The sequence below is a fragment of the Stegodyphus dumicola genome, chromosome X1 (assembly GCF_044657685.1).
Source record: "Stegodyphus dumicola isolate Sdum_Otavi_A_Nest chromosome X1, ASM4465768v1".
NCBI classification, from domain to species: domain Eukaryota; kingdom Metazoa; phylum Arthropoda; class Arachnida; order Araneae; family Eresidae; genus Stegodyphus; species Stegodyphus dumicola.
The window spans coordinates 190,925,849-190,948,964 of record NC_140780.1 but is presented as its reverse complement, the minus strand read 5'-3'; the positions used below and the strand labels follow the sequence as shown (position 1 = coordinate 190,948,964).

The window sequence follows — 23,116 nt, the reverse complement described above, 5'->3', positions numbered from 1 at the left end:
GGTAACTACAGCAAAGTATTCCACAGCAGTGGTTCCTAATGTACGGACCAGAAGAAAATTCTTGGGTGGTGGTCGCGAAAAAAAATTTTTTTTTTTTGGTTATATAATCATGTAAGTTTCTTTACAACAATTAATTAATCTAACTATAAATTAATTTTAATAGTAATTACGCACATTAATTTATTATTATTTCATTACTACACAGCTGTTTTTCTTTTCCAGAATTTGTAATCTTCATATAATACTGTAAAATGCTCTTCATATAGTAATTTGATCTCTTTTTATTTCTCAGATGTTTCACTTCTTAGCTGACACATAAATTTAGTGCACTATTTGCACTTCGCAAATCATCTGAAGGAAAATATTAATAACACTTGCACAGAAGATACTCTACTGAAAGAAAATTTCTAATATTTTAAAAAGCTTTTTGAGTGGAAGAAAATACGTAATTTGTTTTCATTATATCATTTCATAAACAATAAAAGAATAAACTCTTATCCATATTTGACTGTAAAGTTGAAAGACTTACAAATATCTAACATGATTTTTACTGGATTGTGATATTTTTCCCTCTGTCTCATTCAGTTATTGAACTTAAAATTTTAAATCCAACCAAATCCCTTACGAAATGAGCAAAAGTTTGCAATTCCTTCTCATTAAAAACTGATCGCTATTGTGAAATAACGGTAATTATTATACTAAACTAGAGGGCTAAGTTAGTAATTACCGCTAAGTATAATAATACTAAGGTATCTCTTTAAAAAGCTGTCTCCGTGAGTGTTTTTATGTGAAACAAGCTCATATTTACACCATACGTAAAGAAAACTACGTATCAATTGCCATGACAGTCACATGCTTTTGGTATTATATAAGTTGCACAGATATCAGTTTTAATACCTTTGATTAAATTTATAGCTTGCTCTTCTGCTAAAGATAATAAACACAGACTTACTGATTCATTCAATCTGATTGCACATTTCCACCATTCATATCAATGTAATATTGACTACTATCAAAATTCAGATTAATGAAAATTTTATGCTGCTCATACTGGATACTGTTACAGCAATAAAAAGCAATGAAAGGAGTTTGAACGTATAATTTTAAGCAATAATGTTATTCAGAACCAAAATGAAGGCTGTGAAAAACATGAGTTCTCGTTCCGAAGGTCATAGGGAGCTCAGAGGCATCAGCGGACTTAATAAAACTGTTGAAGGGCTAAACGTTCTTCATGCAAAATATGGTGCCGGTTTAAAACACATTTACGAAAAAAAAAATAATTTAAAAAAAAAAAATCTAAGTCTTTCCTTTTCTCCAACATGCTTATACTTGGCGGAGAGAAGTTCAAGAATATTTCGGAGAAAATCTCAAATTGAAAGTCCTCCAGATCTACCTTTTAAGAAGAATTGAAACTTCATAACAAAGCTCCGTGTTCATGGCTGTGTTTCGTTAACTCCCAACACCTACATGTTTGGAAAGAAATGCCGCATTGATATGGAAAAACACTTTACCTCAAACCGATCAAAACAGAGTAAGTAAGAAAACAGCATCTGCGCATACTGTGGATCATAAATTTATGTTACAAATAGACAAAGACAATTAATTTACTTCATAAGCTATTTTCACTGCCTGTTAACAACAGAACACTTCACTCTCTGAAAACGTCTACGTTTCTTTCTACAGCAGGCTAGAAAGGGCCCGCATAAAAATTTCTGCTACTGGTTGACCAAAAAATATTAGAAATGACATGGGGGCATCAGTTAAGATAATTTACAGTAAAATTGCCTAAATGTTACTCTTGTATGTCTTTTCGTATATTGCATATACAAGAACGTCAAAATGTAATACAAAGATTGAAGATAAGATGTAATATTCAAATGCACTCAAAGAAATGGAAAATATAATAACCAAATTAAACATATGAGATTCTAAAACTGGTCGTGGGCTTCGAAAGGGATTATCGAAGCCACGCTATGGTGGGACCTCCTTGCATTCGTCAGGGAGCGGGATCACTGAGGGGCGCTCTTTCGGGAGTTCTGGGAATTGGTATTCTTGGTATGTGTTACATCGAGACTACATTTCCTCAAGCCAACGTTCTGACATGAGAAAATATCAGCCGATACCCAAAAATTAAAAATAAATAAATAAATATTTAAAAAAATTTGATTCATGAAATTGCAACATCTCTATTTTTATGAGCAGTTTTACTGGATCAATGAGAACCATCGCCCACGTATATGATGTTCGGAATTTATCACTGTAAAATCAGAAATAGAAACGTACTTCGTACATTCAAAAGTTTTAGCAAAATTAATAGAATGGTCTAGCAAAGATCAAAAACTAAAAAAGGGTACATCAAAAATGGTGGCAGCTAGAATTGCTAAAAACTAGTTTGGACTGCGAAAATTTTTGATCGACCAGCCAGGAAATACTGCAATTAAGCTTTACGAAATCTTCTGTGGAGCAAATTATGTCAAGATTCGTGATGAACACTTGAGAAGACTGAAAAAAGTACCTACGTAGCTATAACTACAGGCACTACTTCAGCTGTCGTCAGACTTAGAGGTCTCTTATGCACCTCGGATATAAATTTTGTTTAACTTCTCTGCAGCTACAACAAAGGCTTTAGGCTTGCCCATCGCAAAAATTAATGAACAAAAGGAAAATAAATTTAGCATAATATTTTTTTTAAAACAAAGGGGAAGAAAAAAAATCTTATATTGCCCCCTTTGACATTTTGATCTCAAACAGCACACTAAATAGTATAATGACATTGAATAGAAAGATGTAATGTAAAAAAAAGCAGTGTAAAAAATGTATTTATGTGCAATAAAAGATACAGTATCAGTAAATATAACGAATTTAAAGCAGAGGGAAACTGTATAAAGCGGTTGAATATTTAAAAAAAGAAAAATCGAGAGCCTGTTTGAAAAAACACCCCCCTTTTACGCAAGACATGAAATGACGTTGAGTATCAGTTGTTCAAATAAAACGAAACATATGTTAATAGTTAGTTGACACATTGCGGGCTCTAATTGTTGTTCTCTATTGTAGCAATGAGGTTTTGAAAATATTTTCCGCATCTCCTTTTCCAGAATATAGCATACCATTTCTTTAATTCTGAAACAGACTCAGTCTCTCATTTCGTATTGCAAAGGTAATTTTATATGAACAACTTAATTATGATGTAAACTATTCAGAGGCCATAGTAATAATACCTTCAAAGAGCCATTTTTAAGAAGAGCCATTTCACAGAGTTACAAACTATTTATAATACAATTTTAATTATTTTTTGACAAATTAAAAGTAGACTAAATTCTGTATTGCTACTTATCATTCTGCCCTCTTGAAAAATGTTAGTTTAGGTTAGTTATTTGATAATGGCAAAGCACGTGAGGCCTATTTACCTAGGGTAAGGGGTGCTTTCGTGGAGGAATTTCTAAGGGTAACTTTCGAAGCGTATTCACGTTACAAAAGGCAAAAACCCAGAAAGTCCGGAATCGAACCCGGGTCGAAATCCTTGCATTTTTAATCACTTGGCTACTGGTGAGATGCCAAGTGAAAAACAGCTGCACTTTCCCAAAAATGACGAATGATATTGTTCCTGCATCCATATACTGCTACTGAATAAGTTGAAATAAAAATTCCAAATTATCTATTAGGAAGTTTCATTTCATTTAAAATTTCTTGAAGATCAATTCCGTGGGGGTGAAACAGTCTTATAATTAAGGCGAATAGTCTCGTCTCTCCAAGTAAATTCTTTTCTATGAAACCATCTAGTATATGCCCTCGAACAAGCTGAAAGAATTTAATACATTCGCCTCAGAAATTCTCACGCTCTCAGTACTTCCAAGACAAATTGGAATGCCTATTAGTGGTCATTTCTGACGTCAACAGAAGCTTCTTTCTCGTTCGACGTCCAGTTCCGTACATACGTCTCGTATTGTAGAAACACACATTAACTCCTTTTACTTTTCTTGTGATACAGATGCGTCAAAAATCTATCTTGAGCAAGCGTAAACTTGCATAGTATTCAGCCATTCATCCCATACATCGTGGTGTAATTAATGGATAACACATCGGTTTGGCAATCTGAAAATGCCGCAAGAATATGGTCGATTTCATCTCCCATTATATACTCACATCTCCCTCTTCTTCTCAACCACTAATAGCTGATGATGGAGAGTAATTCGTGTCCAAACTAGAGTTGTTTGACTGCGGATATCTGACACTTGGTGGTGGACAATAATTCGTGACAAAACTAGGTCTGCTCGAAAAAGGGACTGTCCAGCATCTCCCCAACTGTCTATGGATTTTTTTTTTTTTTTTTTTTTTTTTTTTTTTTAAGGAGTGTACCTTAAAAAAATTTAAAAATTAAAAAAATAAAAAAGATATTTTTTTGCATGTGGTTTTGTGTAATAGATTGCACAGTGACACGGCAGTCCAGAATATATCACGTTCGACTCCGAATAAAGAAACGGTTATGCATTTTCCTATTAAATTTCTTTATCTTCTGCCCATTAGTACACGCCCGCTTCAATGAGTTGCTAAAACAAAATAATATCATGTGATGAAAATGCAATCATTCAGATGTTTCCAGATTGATGAAATCTTAATTTTTGTGTATAACAACAATACTCTCCAGATGCAGTGTTTTATACTCGTTTATCCTATCTATCCTGTTGTTCCAAATAAAAACTTGAATCTGTTGAAATACTTTTCGAATTCATTATCATTATCGAAATCCTGTCAGATCAGATTATGCAGATTATACATTTACTAAATTCACATTGTACACAGTAATCTCTTTTACAGACTCGCATACTTAATTTAGCGGTGCGGAAATTTCTTTAAATTTTCAGAGAGAAGTTCGATAATCTTCTATAAAGAAAGATTACATTTGCTAATGCCACAACAAGAATGGATCGATTCCATTTTTATCCCATCTGAACCAAAAACGTTACGAGGTTCTACTTGATCTAAAGTCAATTAGTCCAATAATCTCAACAGACGTAAAGCGAATTCCCACTATATCTGAAAGTAACTACAGAGTCATGAAAAGATTTAAATAAATCTTTTTATCTAAATAGAACTTAGAATATAAATGCAGGTTCTTGTGCTAACAAAATCAGCCGCAGCTTGAGGTAATGCAACTAAAGAACAGTCAGTGTCAAGTTACGACGTGCAACAGTAATCGAAGACAACACAGTTAAGTTTTACTCTATGCTGGCTTAGTAACTTTACCAGCGTATCATAATACAGAGTCGGCAGGACATAAAGCATAGCCGAATAATTACAACTTTTCAGAGGTAGCAGGAATCAAATTTAGCGTGCATAAGTTAGTCAGAAACACGCTCTGTCTCAAAATCCAAAAACCTTTGTTTAATACTAGCTACACGCATTTACATTCTGGTGAGGAAATAGAAAGGAGAAGTTATATATACTAAAAGCTGAAATTATAAATAACTGGTTAATTTAAATAATTACATTACAAAGTATTATCAGAATGTTCTAGGATATTACAAGCTTTTTGAAAGAGATGGAACACGAACAATGATTTGATTTTGCAAGCTAATATAGCACACTGGTTTAATCCTCCTACCTTGAATGACATGTGTCGCTTCGTATTCTCAAGACCAGAGAACTAAAACTCACAAATGAGCTTATGGGATATGAGTATTTGAAGACATTGTTTAGGTACATGATTTGTTGTTTGTTTGTTATAGAGTCCATATTTCATGGAAGAATGGTTGCCAGAGCATCAAGGAGGTTGGACTTTTACTTGCATCCCTATTTTGAGAAAGAGAGCGCTCAGGAACCCTATGTCCCCTCTCCCCACCGTCAAACCACTCAAGAGGACTTTCTGCTCGCCATATATTTAGAGTGACCTCATGTCGCAAAGACACTATACATTTAAAAATATTCATGACTTCCTCGGCCTTCGAAACCGGTAGAACCGGAACTTCCCATATGTAACGTGTATACGAGCCAGTTTCGCTTAGAACGTCCTCCACGAAGGCATCCCTTCCTTTAGCAGATAACCCTCAAGTGCTTTGCCATAATGAAATAAACCAAATGATTCGCCAGAGCCGGGACAAGGGTGAGGCACTTGCCTCAGGTGAACAAATAGAATGGACGCCAATTAGTACAAAAATTTAGAAATTGATTTAAAAAAATAAATTATGATTTTTAACTTTCAGCTCTGGAATTTACCAATGATTAGGAAAAAGAGATTCATGTTACAAATAATTACCCTGAATTAACAGCATTAAATTTTTCTCAGAAGCGATGAGGTTTCGAAATAGTGCATGCATTATTTTCTAGCATTAAAATTTATTACTGGAAGTAACACACTGAAGTTAATTTACACTTGTCGTAACGAGCTGCATAGGGTGAACTTGGTAAAATTACCATACTCCCCACAATAGTAATTCTTTACTTTGTCTCCCATTAAACTGCACTACTCCTGCTTTGCCATAACAAACTTTCCAAAGTCTACTAACTTGAGCACAGACAGCGATGGAATAGCCGACAGATTTTTGCCGTATTAAGCGCAAAGCCCAATGGAATAGCATCTGGAGACAGAGCGAGGATGTTTGAAAATGAAATGTACCTTATTATTGTCTTTGATCTGTTTTTTTGTGTAAAATTTGCCAATGAACGAGGTGCATAGATGTTTGCTTTCTTGTATCCACGTTTTAGTTTGCGCGGGAAGTTTACTTACGTTTTCATTTATGGTTATTTTTTAAGCATCGGTACATTTGCGCCGATTCGTTAAGGTACATTAGTTTGTCTTTTTTTATTATAGTCATTCTTTATCGACTATAAGCAGGCTTTTTTTTTTTTTTTTTTTTTTTGTAGAAGATTTAAGGCAAACTCTTCTGGCTAATTCCAATATAACTTTTGACAGAAAAGAACACATTAAATAATAAATAAAAAAAATCTTGTTTCGTTTCCTTGATTCTGAGGTTATATAAAAATAGATTTTAAAGAAACTGCTACTAAATTTTATTAAAACAATTTCGCAATAGTTTCTAAAGGGCTGAAATGTGAAGAAAGAGGTACAGGTGAATGCTATAAACTATTGGTTTAAAAACTAAAACATCGAATTCAATTAGACCAGAAACTGCGCGCTTGTTCACTGGTGAGAATAAAAATTAGTGGCAAACTCTTTAACACATTGAAACCTACTGAATTAACTGAAGACCTGGGGTAAAAGTAAAGACAAAATATGAAGCATCATTAAATCTCATTAGCTTTGAAATTATACTTACATTTTTAAAATTATGCTTACTCTTGTAAAAAATACTGTACTGTAAAATTATACTCATATATATTTATTTTAAAATTATATTTATACACACTATCGAGGTATCATTGTTTTTAAAATGTTACTATAATGATTAAGACACAATAACACGCCGAATAAATACTAATTCAGAAGTCAAACAACAAAAATCAGCGTTATACCTACAAAATTTTCACAGGACTAGTTTCGATGGTTTTACCTTGCGGTTTTGCAGCTGAAGATGATGGTTCGGTAAAACCATCGAAACTAGTCCTGTGAAAATTTTGTAGGTATAACGCTGATTTTTGTTGTTTGACTTCTGAATTAGTTACTATAATGATATGATTATTTTTAAGAGAATTCCAACCAGCGATGGCAATATATTTGGTTAGGTTTTAGAAAATGCAGCATGAAAATTATGTTCAATTTGCGTTAGTGTTAAAATCTATGCAGGGTTATAAACATAAATCTAAAATTGTCATGTATTATTATGCTATTTAACAAGGCTATTTTAGTGTATTTTTATTTCAAAATTGTAAATCACTATATATGTTTCATTTTTCAGAACATTCAAAATTATAATTAAATATTGTTGCAAGAATTATTCTATTATACTTTGAAATAGTTTCTTTTAATGAGCTTTTTTTTTTTTTTTTTTTTTTCCCATCTAAATTTAATTTGCTTTTCCGCAACTATTAACAACTTCTTCCATTTGTCACTTTTTCTTTTACAATATTTCAAAATTCATTTCTAACATAAAGCTAAAGCATGCATCAACTATACCAGCTTTTGTCAAACTGCGGATCGCGACTCCAAATGGGGTCGCGATCCGCAGTTTGTGAAGTGATGAAGTTTGTGAAGCGAAGTGATGGGGTAGCGAAAATTGAATTCAAATACATGAAATTTAAAGAAATCACATTGATGAGATTTTTAAAGAAATTACATTACTTGATATTAACGAGATCAATCACCTGCCCTATAAAAGCCCAAAAGGAATTTGTAGAGCTATCCAATGACTCAAACATAAAACTTGAGTTTCCACAAAAGTTCTGAAGATACTTTACGTCCAGCAGTGTCAAACACTGCACCCAAGAATTACTCTGCTATGCAGCAAAAAACAAGCACATCCGTCTCATTAAAATGTGATGTTTCTTCATTAATTTTTGTATATTTTATACAAATCTCAAAACTATGTCTCTTCGTATGTATACTGTTTAGTAAAGAAATAAATTATGAGAAAATTTTTATTTTTGTATCTTTATTCTATATTTAATACCTGGGATTGCGAAAAACTCTCGATGATAAAAAGGAGTTATGAATGAAAAAAGTTTAAGAAGCGCTGGAGTATAACCATTCTTATCCCAGAGATACTGTCCCGAAGAACTGGTTTTATCGAGCTACAGTTGTTAGATGCTCCAGGGTACTGGGGGGCCAGATACTAATCTCCCCCCCCACAAGTCAACAGACCTGTTTATGTGCTACATGCTTATGTTTCCGAAAATCAAGTAAATACGGAGCACTAATTTAATGATTTATATCCCTACTCATCCTTAAAAACAACAACTAGTTTGCAAGGTAAGAGATACCGTCACCTCCATTTAATTCCTGTTTCTTCCCAAGTTACTAAAGCATTAAATGAAATGCATTTACACTTTCGAGAAAATGCTGTCAAAAAGTATTGCACAAAGACCGAATGCCGCTCATCACTTCTGACTGCACTGCAATACCTTTCTATTAAATTATACGGCTGATCACCTCGGACATAGAGGAAAGAGGAATACTGAGAAAAACCAGCGATGCGTGATTAGAAATTTAATCAATTAAATTAATTAGGAAAGAACTCGAATGACTACATTTAGATTGTGAAATATTTCTTCATTATACTGTATTGCTCAATTCTAAGCAAAAGTCCACGTGGATGATTCGCTCGAAGTATTCATATAACATTTTTGCAGCATATATGCAAACAAAGAGAATTATTTTTTTTTAATCTTGCTCTAAACAATGCTTTTTTTTTAATTTAAAATTAAAACAAAAATATTTTTTAAAAAAAGGCAGAATCCGAAGTAGGAAAAGGATCTTAAAACAGAAACAGAAAAGAAATATGGAACACAAAAGGCCATATAAACAAGTAATCAATTCCAAGGCTGTAGTAACAATTCTGTGTTTACTAAAAATAGGCATCAAAATACTTCAATACTTCAGCGCAATGAAAGTGCTTTGTGTAATATTTAAACGTATTTATGTTCAAGGAATATGACGAGTGATTCTAGTACTAAACCAAGAAACATAATGATCATATATTTTACCTATATTAAATTATGAATATAAAAGATTATTTCAAGAAACAGCATTCTAGTACTAATGCCTGTAACGTCTGTTTCAGTATGAAATAAAGAGTAGTACTTAATTCTTAACAAAATGCATATTAACATGCTTTGCATGCAAAGAAAAGGAAACATTTACTAACGGGAGTGGAAAAAGGAGCTGCATCATTTGCTGAGAACTACTCTAATATATATGCGCATATATTGCATACACAAATAATCACACAATATAAGACGCCGAAAAACTAAATAAAATTACATCTTTCTTCTTAATGATCTTGCGTCAAAAAGTATTCTCTAAAAAAAGTTTATATTTCTTAATTCGTTTACAAATGAGCTATATTTCCTAACCTCGACCCCCTGCCCCCCGGAAGAAGATAATACGATAAGACAGTCTTTTTTTTTTTTTTTTTTTTTTCCTGCTATATATAACCACAGGTTTAAATAACATTTGTAAAACATTTCCCAACATCATGATGCAAGAAAAGTTACATTACCAATTTTTCTCCTTGCCCAAGCACATTAAAATATTTTGCTCATAGATATAATCTTCAGATAAGTTTATCGGCATTAAATATGCACCTCCTCCACTTTATCAAAAATTTCTTCTCAAAAATACATACATACGTGTAAATAAATATAAATGCTTGAAGAGAGAGTTGGGGATTTTTTCCATTCTTTTTATTTTAAAAAATACGAAATTTTAAAACAGGTTTTTTTTTTTTTTTTTCTTTTCAGGATATTTCAAATTTATGATAATAATAGTTATTCTCTGTGACTGAAGCAACACTAATTAGCATAATTTAAAACCACAGGAGAAAAGAAATTCCACAAGTGCTATAAAAGTGAGCAAACTTACCACCACTGTACTGCGTTGGGACTCATTACCATTAGCAGATGCCGTTGCATTGCGACTATGATGGTCATTACGCCGCGTTTTCTTCGCTTTGGCCTCAAGGAATCTTTGCTTGAGTTGCAAAGTCTCTTGTCTTTGAACATCATAGAGACCATTGGCCGTTTGATCATACCTTGGGAGACAAGAACCCTGATGCCGCCTATAAACTTCTAACCTACGACGCAAGCGGTCAACTACGGTCTGCCTCTTGGGCGGCAACAGGTCCGGTCCAGAGGCGGCCGTTCCGCCCCCGCCGGGTGGCGGATAGCAGCCCACGTCCAGCGTCGTAGCTTCGCCGGCAGGAGAGCAGTGCGGGTAGAGGATGTTGGAGGGGATATCAGTGGGTGCGCCCCTATGGGGATGCTGACACCAATCGGGAATCTCGTGGCGAGCAATTTTTCTAGACTGATGACACCTCTTTTTATTCTCTCTCTACTTCCCTAGTTGTCCACTTTCCCGGCCTTAGCATTCTTCATTACTTTCACCATGCTTAAACAGTATCCATTACTTCACTTCTGGACTTCCAACAAACATACTTTAACCTGCGATCAAAAGAAAAGTTCATAAAATCAAGATTTACATTTTGCAAAATTTTACACAAATAATTCTATAAATTATAATTAATACATATTCATCACTTAAGATGTTAATAATTGCTAACGAAGTCATTACATGGCAAATTCAGAATTTTTGCACTTTTGAATATAACAATCATTTTCATCCTTCAGCATCACACTGCCGCTTTCAGTTTATTTTATTTTGGGACTAGTTTTATTTAAAACCTACATAATTATGTCGAATGTAATTAATAGTATTCGGAAAATTTCATGATCAAATTACATGAATCCCCCCTCGTTTCCTATTATTTCGTTTTTCCAAAGCTGTCGCAATGATAAAAATTTTAGCTCAGAAAAATAAATTTTATCATTTATTTAAATTGCAATATTAATAACAAGAGTGTATTTGAATACTGAATGGCTGGCAAAGTATTTTATTCTCATTCTCACTGCATACATTTTATTTATTTATTTATTTATTTTAAGACATTGAAAAAGGGTAGTCAATGGCACGTTGGTTTATGGGCAACCGCATCAAAGGTACATACTTTTTTTCAATTTCAAGCATTTAGCGACTTGTATTGTTCATAACTTAGCTTCCTGGGGCTTTGTCATTAATGCATATAGCAGGGATGGCCAGAATTCATGTCAACAAAAGCTGGATGCTAGAATTAAGGAATATTGAAGAGCAGCAGTTATATTTTTAAAACTAAATATTTATAAAAGTCATTTATACATGACTAAAAATAAATTTTAAAACTAAATTCACAAAAATTAACGTATTTTAAATTAATGCGGTTGTGTTCACAAACATAAATGAATAATTCTTGTTGCTATTTCTCAAAAAATAAGCGTCGCTGAGGTATAAAAGTTTTAAGCTTTTGTATACAGTACACTGAAATTTATTATTATTATTATTTCACATACAAAAACATTTTTAGTTTTCAAAATCTTCCTCCCCAACTCCCCATTATAACTGTCGATTGTTTTTAATAGGAGAAAACTAAAGCCGAAAGAAGGCATAGTGACTTTTCAATCAAGTGAAAAGCTGTATCACTAGAAGGCGTTTTATTTGAGAAAAAATAAACACCTATAATAAACGTTTCAACTGGCAATCGTTGTTATCCAGCACGGTTTGGAAACAGACTATAAACCTCAAATTCTTAACATTAAAGAAATGTATTCTTAATTCCATAAAGATACCAGGCATCTTATACTGTAAACATGCTTAAGTTACACTACCTAATAATTAAGCCGATTACATACACTGGTTATCATAAATTAACGAAAAATCACAAAAATAGCGATAACTCCCTCAAAAATAATCCAAACCGTGTAAAATTTGAATATGTTGCCAAGTAAGAGTAGCTGAGTAAAACTGCGGTATGCAAATTAGTGGCGCTGCTTTCGGAATACGTCATCTGCGAGGAGCATAAAAGTCCATGTTTGAGAGCAAGCCCACATATTTCACTAACGAAGGCGACATCAGAAATCTGAGATAGCCAATTCGTAACAATGACCTCCAGGCATCATTTACCTGCAAAACTGCGATGGAGAACCATTGGGAGAATAGAGGCAGGACAAAGTCAAACAGAAGTGGCCAGATGGCTAAATGTGAGTCCTTCTGTGGTTCGTAGACTTTGGAGGCAATTTCAAATTACAGATTCGGCATCTAGGATGTTCAGCCAAGGACGGCCAACTGCAACGACGAGCGCCGATGACCGATATTTGACATTATGTGCACGCAGGAATAGAACCGCTACTCCGACTCTTCTTAGATCCTCCCTTGCTGCAGCCACCGGAAGGTTCGTGTCAATGTCAACTGTGCGTATAAGGCTTCACGAAGGTGATCTGTATGCGAGGCGACCAGCCATTTGTGTGCCGCTCACGTCACGTCATTCTTTTTTTTATGTTTTCACAAACAGGGATGCTGCAAAAAAATGTTGGACATTTCGGATGCTTCTTTTGAAGGCAACTTCAATAAGTATTTGTAGTACAACGCAAAGTTTGCTGTGTACAGCTGTTTTCTGATGCTCACTCAAGATTTTTGGGCAACTGGCAGATTTTCATTATCTCTTGTTGTTCCGTATTTTTCGAAACGTTGATAGCAGTATTAACAGCTTAGTTATTCATAGGCTGTGTTGTGCCTTTATATTTCAAAGTACTATCAAACCTTCACTTGTACTTGTATCTTTCAAAGTACACTTGGAAATGAAATGCAATGCACATGTGAGAGTACACGAACAATCATTTTACATAAAATAGATAAATTTCAACAAACACGGCAACTTCATTCAGCAGAAGAATTTTGTTTCCACTTTAATGATACAGAAGATATCTAACTTATAACTAGCAAAACTACTTCTAGGAATGGAACTGTTGTTGGATAAATATAAATTCAGTCGAAAATTTCTTCTAAAATATTCTCTCCTTTTCTTTTTATTGTGGACTTTATATTGATTTATATGGGATATATGTATACTGAAAAGCCAAAACAATATGACCGGCTACTCAATAACGTTTTACGCAACCTATGGCCTGCAAAACATCTGCAACTTGCCTTGGCATGGATGCCATAAGTTCTTGGTAAATGACTGGAGACAAGTTATGCCAAATATCTAAGCAGCGGTCACACAAAGACGAGATATTCCGACACGGTTATCTCTGAGCTGCCGCTCCATGATATCCCAAATAAGATCTATCGGATTAAGATCCGGTGAGTTAGGTGGGCAGAACATTAATTGGAATTCATCCCTATGCTTCTCGAACTACTCTTAACACAATTCGAGACTTGTGACATGAGGCGTTCTCCTGCTGGAAGATCCTATTTCCAGATGGCAAGACAGACGCCAAGTAAGGGTGTAACTGATCTGCAGTTACGCTCAGATAGTACGCAGCTTTCATGTTCTGTTCTACCACAGCTATAGGTCCCACAGCCGCCCAAGAGAACGTCCCCCAAAGCATAATAACGCCACCAGCTGTACAGGGGAAGCAACTGTTAGCCTGGAAGACGGCGTATCATGACACGAACATCGACGTGATGAATGAAAAATCGTGATTCATCCGACTAGTCATGGTCGTGTCTCGATGTTCCAGGGTCCGCTGTAGGCGTAGTTGACAATGACGCTTAGTCAACAGAGGCACACGAGCGGGACGTCTGCTACGCAGTCCCATATCCAATAGTGTCCGCTGAACTGTGTGTTCTGAAACACTTGCAACTGGACTTGCATTGTATTTGGCTGTTAGCTGAGCCACTGTCTGACGCCGATTTTGCGTAGCAAGCGTTAGAGTCTCCGACGTCCTTTTTCTTTAATGACGCGTGGACGTCTAACACCTTGGCGTCTACTTCTGGTTTCACCGTCATTTATCCACTTTGCATAAATACTAACAAGGCAGATCGTGAACAACCTATAAGTCGTGCACTTTCGGAGATACTCGTTCCGAGTCTTCAAGCCATTACAATCTGCCTTCTATCAAATTCGCTCAGATCAGCAGATTTAAATTCAATCGCAAAAGTAAGGGCAAGAATGATTCCTTACCTTCTTCAGCAGCAGTTCAATACCATTCCCACTTAATCACATCCCTCCATGTCATCCAGACGAGTTCTTTAAAGAATGAGGGAATGGTCATAATGTTTTGCTCTTCAATATACACTGCTCGACATTGAAAATGCAACACCAAGAAGGAGTAGTCAGAAATTTATGCAAGTTTTAGAGTAGACGCACGTCACTGAGTTATGCGAATGATGTGAAATGCGCAGCTCTCCGACGCACGTGAAGTAAGATATAAGGGACGGAACGAGCAGAATGGGCAATATTCGTGTCGTTATTTCTGCCAGACGAATTATCGAAGAAAGTTGGTTTTTGTCCGGGAAGATACGTGTAATAGGTGACAGGTGACGGAGGACGGGGACGCCTGGTGTTTAACGGAGGTAAACAGGCATATGTCCCACGCCCTCCCCTATCTAGATACAAGAACTCCCTGGGGTCCCACAAGGGCGGGACCTTGTGGGACCCTGGGGACCGGGAGTTACTTAGCCTTCATGAAAAAGTTTACATGGCCATACAGGGGCTATTCCAGTTTGACATTGGTTCTGTACAGATTCTTATGTTAATGGTTGACCTGGGTGTTCATAGGCTATAATGCATACGAGAATGGCCAGGCCGACGTCAACGAAGGCACTTCCAGCAGATAAGACGATTTTACGAGGGGAATGGTGATCGGACTGAGAAGGGCGGGTTGGTCCTTACGTCAAATCGCAGCTGATACCCATACGGATGCGAGCACGGTGCATTGGCTATGGCGAACATGGTTGGCACAAGGAAATGTGGGAAAAAGGAGGGGTGCAGGTGCAGGCAGAATGACGTCAGCACGCGTGGATCGACGCATCCGCCGACAAGCTGTGGCGGTCCCGCAAGTCACTTGTACCACGATTCTGCAGCATGTGCAAGATACCCTGGATGTTCCTGTGTCGACCAGAACCATTTCCCGTCGATTGGTTGAACGTGGCCTGCACTCACGGCGTCCGTTAAGAAGACTGCCATTGACCCCATAGCATAGACGCAAACGTTTAGAATGGTGCCGAACTGGAGCGATGTGAATGACAGAATAGCGAAACGTCGTGTTCTCAGATGAGTCACACTTCTGTTTATCCAGTGACAGTCGATTTGTCTGTAGCATTGCAAAAACAGACGAGCAGTGGTGTGGGAAAGTGCAATGCAAAGGGGAATTGCCCGAACTTTAGACATGCCTATCAGCACGGTTCGTAAAATTTCATGCAACATCCTGCAATGCTAGCCACGCAAAATTACTCATATTCAGGCATTTCTTCCTGTCGACCTGCCAATAAAATAAATTTTTGCACTACAATTTCTTGCTCGTATGGAAGCGGACAATGCACGGCCATGAAATATTTTGCGGACAGACGAAGTTAATTTCCATCTCCAGGGTTCTGCCAATACTCAAAATTGCATACATTGGACCAGAACCGCATCTTATACCCATTATGTCCGCAATTTGTTCAGGGCTGTTGAAGCACTCACCGTTGTTATAAGAAAAGCTTCACTAGCTGAACCCTATACTTAAATGACAGAGTCAAGACGAGCTTCTCAGACGCAGAATGATGGGAACTGCACGTACACCGTGTTTTTATTAAGTCTAATATGTAGTGAATGTCACGTCTTTTAATTAGTATATTATGACAAGTACAGTTGCATCTCTTGATAACATTTTGACCAATTTGTTTCTTTCCGCCATTGAAACTAGAACGAAAAAAGAATTCAATTCGTTAACTAGAACGAATTAAAGAATTTAAGGCGCATTGACGTTTTTGTTCAAAAGCAAAATTTAACAGGAAAGCATCAATTGACGAACTTGCAGTTTTCGGTGTGTATTTCTGACATCATTTAGATGATTTTACGAATGGCCGTAATACTGGCAGGATTGAAAGAAGGACGAAAAATAACAGATGTTGCTAAGGGATTCGAGGTCAGCCACACTATTATTTCAAGGCTTTGGAAATCATTTCAAACAAATGGAATGTGCAGCGAACGTCATGAGGAAGATAGTGTTCGCAGTACGATGCCTGCAGAAGATAGCTACATAGTACTATCCACAAAAAGGAACCAGCGCAGAACAACTATTGAGGTAGCAAATCAGTTACTTGCTACTACTGGCAAGTAAACCTCCCGAGAAACTGTAGCCAGACGTTTGCATCAAGGAAGACTATACGCCCGCTGTCCTATTGTGTGCATTCCATTGTCTAGACGTCACCGTTCCACCCGTTTGCAATGGTGTCGTCAGTATCACAACTGGAGGGAAGACGACTAGGCTTATATACTATTCTCAGATGAAAGTAGTTTGTCTCTCGTCTGCTCGTGGATAACAACTGTTGTGACGTGAGAGTGGTACTGTATATAGTCCGGCAGAGTTACAGAAAAGGGACCGATATCTACATGTAGTGTCATGATACAGGATGGGATTATAATCAACGTCCGTAAATCGCTCTATGTGCTTCCAGTTGGAACTATGACAGGCCAACCATACATTAATGATGTTCTGCTGCCTCACGTTCCCATGTTCCGTAGTGCTCTCGGTGATAAATTTGTTTTCAGGAAAGACACAACGCAACACGTCATCGAACAGTCGCTGTCCAGGAGTGTCTAGACAGCGAGAATATTCAACGCCTTGCATGGCCAGGACGTCCTCCAGATTTGGATCCCACTAAAAAATTTTGGGATGCTTTCAGGAGGAGACTTGTTGGTCGATAATGTCCTCCAAGAAAAAAGGACACTCTTATCCGTGCACTCACAGAGGAATCAGATAATACAAATAGTTGCGGGATAATGTTGTGCAAGGCATGATACAACATGTGAAATCTTGCACCGCCCTCCATGTTCGCCATATCCTATACTGATTTCTTATGATAAATGCTTGCGGACGGTAATTGCATTTTTTTCACTTTTACGTATTCAGCACAAAATGACCATTTTGTCACTTGAATACTTTTCAAAACCTTTTGGATTTCAGAACACAATAAATTATCTTTACTGTTAATTCATAATATTCTGGTGTTATTTCACGTGTCATTCAACCACACTTACAATTTTACGCTCTATGTAGCCATTTATGACCCACCCTAAGCAGATGTCCATCACGTATATTAAAAAAGCACGCCGAACAAGTAATAATTTAGAAGTCAAACAACAAAAAACCAGCGTTATATTTGCAAATTTTCACGGGACTAGTTTCGATGGTTTTACCGAACCATCATCCTTAGCTGTCATAGCGCAAATGAACGAGATAAGATATAGTGATTAGATAAGATAAGAATGGCCGGACAGGAGTTAAGCTACTGGCGCCATCTATTGATGAAACGACAACTGAAACATAATCTCCTTAAAGACTGAAGGCAAAGATGGATTGGAATTAGGTTGTTAACTAGTTAAATTGTAGTGTTGTTAACAGAAAGATTCTTTTGAATGTGAAACTCCTACAGAAAATCTAATTCACCAATGGCAGATGTTTTTTGAATAATTTTGGCTGCAGAGAAATTGAAAGTGTGATTTTCGGACGAACCATGCTGGGCAACAGAGGACTTCTGTGTTTCCTTTTTTTCTAACTCATGTTCTTCAACACGAAATTTTAAGGCTCTCTTAGTTTGACTAATGTAAAAAAAAAAAACCACACTGGCAAGGAATCTGTAAATAACCCAGGAATTCATATGCGGAATGGAGTCTTTGAGTATGGAACTCGGAATTTTATTGATAGAAGAATAAATGACCCGAAAGTTAAATTTATGTAAAATACGTGCAATTTTATAGCTAATGTATATTAAGGTCAAATTTTAGGTCATTCTGACCAGGGTTCTTTTTAACAGCCTCTTGAAAGTGGAACTTTAATTATAATCACCTTGTACGTTTATTAACAGATTAACCTAAATCATCATCATTTATGACATAAACATCTCAGACATTTATGACATAAAAAAACTTAAATAAAAAGAAGGTTCTAGAGAAATACCAAATTCGTGCAAAATTAATTACCAACTAAACCTGCCCAGCTGGTATAGTGGGTAGTGACGCTGACTGCCGTACCTATGGACCCAGTTTTGAATCGAGAAGAAAGCACGGATGTTTGCTAGTGTATAGTTTCTATGCTACAAGGGGGCACTCAAAATAATGGCGAGCCGAAAGTCCTCTCGAGTGGTTGATGGTAAGGAAAGAGGGTTAGGAAAGCCGCGTGGACGGGGATGTTCTTCAACAAAACTGGCGCGGAACTTAACAGCAAGACCTGTCGATTCATAATGCACTTTCGGGAATACATATCAACCTGTACCTGTTAATAATGAACAAAGTGGGGCAAATTGTAACGAATTTTAATGCAGTCTCTAGCGTCCAATGGATAGAATCGTTCAATGCTGTTTCAAATTCTGCAGAATTACAGTCAAACTAAGTAATAACTTCGTACTTAAATCCATAGCTCTGACGTCTTAAAAACATTCCCTACGAAAGTGCATCAAAACACATTGCGAAATTTTGCTTGAAAAATTTGAAGAACTAGTTTATACCGACAAGACCAAATTACAGCAAAAGTTTATTACCAGTTGATCAAAGGCTAACCCCATGCGATCGATTTCCTAGTTTCCGGCCTTATGCTCTGGGCTTGTTAGACGTGATGGATGATCATCGGAATGACGACCTTCCGAATTAATTCCGCGATCGCTGTAAAGTCGCTGAAAAAATTCAGCGGTTAGGATATACGCATATAAATGAATACAAAATGCGGTGCATTTAAAGAACATGAAATAGCGCTTTAAGGTAACCTCCGTCTATTTCTTCTCCCCACGTTTTGATGCGCCGCAACTGACCTGACTGCTTTAGTTTGTTGGAGGACAAGCGTCGCATGATAAAGGACAGAGGACAGAGGAAAATGAGATTTCTAGAGAAAGTGTTAACACGTTTGATGTTACCTTGAAAGATAAGACGAAGTTGTCGCAGGCCGATTAATCAAAGGCCAAAAAATTATTACTGCGGATATAGACTTCGCAAGATATAAATATTCATGAAGCTTTAAATTCGCTTCACGTTCGGAGTAAGGGTCATTTGAATTAAGACACAGTATATAAGGTTTGTCTGTATATGCTTACATATATACAGAAAATGTATGCCTTTTCTGGAAGACCTCAATAAAAATTGTTCTGCATACCTAAAATAATCTGACTCGTATTCAAATAACATACGGTAACAGCAAAAACTAACCATGTAGCTAGCCCGTTAGAGTGGGCTGAAATCCAACTACCAGTATTCAGCGCTCTTAACGGCTCGGCTACTGGCGAAGTCCAATAGAAATTGAATCTGGAACGAAATTATTATTTTCTAACCTTTATCTTTGTTATACTGACAGAACCACGCAGCCACATTTAAAAGCGCAAATATTTTATACAGTTCCATTACGTATACATTACATCAAGAAAACCGCACCGAAACCTTTCCCCAAAATCTTTCTTATTGCATTTTCTCAATCGACGTTTTATCGCACATAACTCAGGATGTGAATAAACAGCTTAAGTAATACAATTTGTTTTAAGGAAAACAGCTCATTTCTCATTCTATTAATTAAAGCTGATGAGAAAAAAGCTAATGTAAATGCTTGACAAGAAAAATTTTACGAATTTATAATTTACGTAATACATGAAATAACCCGTAAAAATCTATTAAGCTTGCTCCTTTTGCTGGAAATCGAACTTACATCAGAACTACTAGTTTTCAGCACTATTTATCAATATTACGTGCTTCGTGGTGGAAAAAATGAGCAGTGCCTTTGCAGGGACTCGAACCACAGACCTCTCAAATACACGCTGAGTGTGCAGACCACTACACCACGAAGGCATGCTAGGAAGGCGGAAGAAATACCTTATTACTTAGTTTTCTTACTTAATAACGAAGGAATTTCAGTTTAGATTTCGAAACTTATGTCGCTAGTAAAAAGAGTCTGCTACATAAAAACAACAGTTATTTACAAAACTATTATTACTATTAGGATAAAATTATTCAACACTATTCCACGAATTCGTCGAGCTCAAAAATTGATATGAATGTATAAGTTATTTTTTAAGAAAAGAAAGAAAAAGAGTACACTGAATTTCGAAAGTTAGTGACTAAAAAAATACAAGACTATACAAAAGTGCACACAAAGACTGCTCACATTTTTCTTATTAGTATATCTTTGTGAATCATTCTATTCTAAAATGATATATGCAAAGAACTGTTATATACATAGACTATATAGTTATCAATTCAACTTTGATGATGTCTTAAGAGTGGCATGTAACAATTCTAAACTAGATTTAGCAAAAAATATTAAGTTTCTCCCAATGTCAAAAATCACGTTAATTTTTAAATAAGCATTTATATTAAGCCTTTTTTATTTTTATATTATAAAACCATAAAATAATTTTATACTATGCTGCGTAAAATAGCAATTACAGAGGTACGTCGGTATATGTTCGCTTTGAAATAAGCCCAACGAAAAACATTTTTGGTATACATATTTATTTGCAATACGACTTGAGTTCAATGAGTCACGACAGCGCGCACTACACTTGTTCACCTTTTTCGAGACAATATTGCCCATGAACGTCAGCCTGCCTGTTGCTACTACTCAGGAAACAACCTGCGCTATAACTCCGAATTTTCAAATGATTCTTTTTTTCCTTTAAGGGGGGGGGGTAAATGTTTTGTACATTCATTAAAAAATGAATGTTAAGAAAGTAGAAAGATAATAAGAAGAGTCCAGAAATGAAGTTAGGATTACGATGGAAGTGAAAAAAAGAGATTGCTGCAATGCATGAAGACAGTTTATATGTAACGGTACTTGGCTGTTGCATGCCGATATGCCAAACACAATAATGTCTATGATTATGAAAAACAAAGGTGTTATTTAAAATCGGCTAACGTTGCAAAGGGAGTGAGTGAAATCAATTATCAAACAAAAATTAGAGAAGTTACAACACGCTGAAAATTTGATTTTGATCTGGAGAGCAAAAAAAGTTTATGTACAATATTCATGAGTCATTTATGCACAGTGTATATGTAGCCCACAGCATTTGTATTGCAGTATTAAACAGTGTTGTAATAATAAAAATCCTGTTGTTATAATAATAACAACAGGATTTTTTATAAGAAAGGATTGGTTATTTTAATTTTATTTCTTACTGGAAATATTCATTTGGTATATGCCCAAAGGTGTGGAATGGATTAATTACGTATTACCGAAGTACTACTTTATATGTCTGTGGACAGACTTTTTTTTTTTTTTTTTTTTTAAGAAGAAGCTTGGTTATGGAGGTTATATATGATTTGATGTTTCTTTAAGTTGCATGTGGAGGAAAAGATCAACTCTACCATAAGATCCTGACTTTGGCTGAAATCACAAGATCTATCCAACACTTAATGTTAATAGCTTGCAGTACTCGTACCAATTTTAAGATCTTATTTAGTTGCTACTACTTGCTGATACTACTCTATCATATCTACCAAAATCATTATAAACCCCTAGTTTGACACCTCCAATTTGCTCCGCAGTGCTCGCATTGCCGTAGTGAACAAGTTGTAATTTTAGCAGACAGGGAAAAATTTTTACGGAAAAATATCAGGTTTCGATAAGTTTAACATATAACACAAATAAATAAGTTTAACATATTTTTTGTCAAAAAATTAATTCAATGATTTTAATCGACTAACATTATACTACTATAAATTATTCACAATCGGTGAAAAATTGAGAATTTACTACTTAAAATCGTCCAGTTCTCGAAATATATTTTCTTCTTATCATTATTATTTAATTTTATCATTATCTTATACTCTTCTAGTAAAAGTATCATAGCTGCTTGAAGACTTTATTTCCATGTTAAATATACAATGTAAACAGAAGCGAAAATAACTTCTCTCCACTTAAAGTTATATGATTTATTAATTATTGTTAAAATTTATTAAGCTATCGATTCAACAACCTCTTTAATAAGAAAGGAGTGACGTGATGTGACGTCGCACATCAAGTAGTAAAGATGTATCATTTTATCACTTTTTTTCTTAGAATCAAAATATTTTTTTAATCGAAAGTAAGAGGAGGTTTTTTTTTTTTTTTTTTTTTTTTTTTTAATCGGTTTAAGAAAAGTAATATTTTACTACTGCGCAACTGACTGCAATGGAATGTATAAGAAAAGACCCAGTAATGTAAATGATATATTTTTATACAAAAAGATTTGCTCAGTTATTCATATTTAATTTTGTCCGTCCATATATACGTACATGACAAGTTTACATTATATGTTAACAGAAAAATCTTTTGGAGTTGAATACTTTTGACAAGTGGGTCGCGGATGCGTAAAATACGCTAGCGTTCTGCATCAATCCTTAATGCCTAACGTCTTTCAACAACTCGATGGAACACTTCAATTATTTCGCGACGTACGGAATAAAATGCATTACATTTAGCTATTTTTGTTATTTAAATATAGAAAAATACATTTCTTCAAATATTTCTT

At 35.6% G+C, this 23,116-nt stretch overlaps 1 protein-coding gene across 1 annotated transcript in view; it reads right to left on the bottom strand.

Annotated features, from left to right (window-relative positions):
• Positions 1–17,470, bottom strand: part of LOC118201309 (uncharacterized) — a 182,068-nt gene extending 164,598 nt beyond the window's left edge. Inside the window, exons 1-3 of the mRNA XM_085808243.1 lie at positions 17,378–17,470; positions 11,047–11,052; positions 10,475–10,942 (exon numbers count right to left, since the gene is read on the bottom strand). Coding sequence (XP_085664369.1) covers positions 10,475–10,942; positions 11,047–11,052; positions 17,378–17,470 — 567 coding nt within the window. The remainder of the gene's footprint in view (positions 1–10,474; positions 10,943–11,046; positions 11,053–17,377) is intronic.
• Between the last annotated feature and the right edge of the window lie 5,646 nt (positions 17,471–23,116).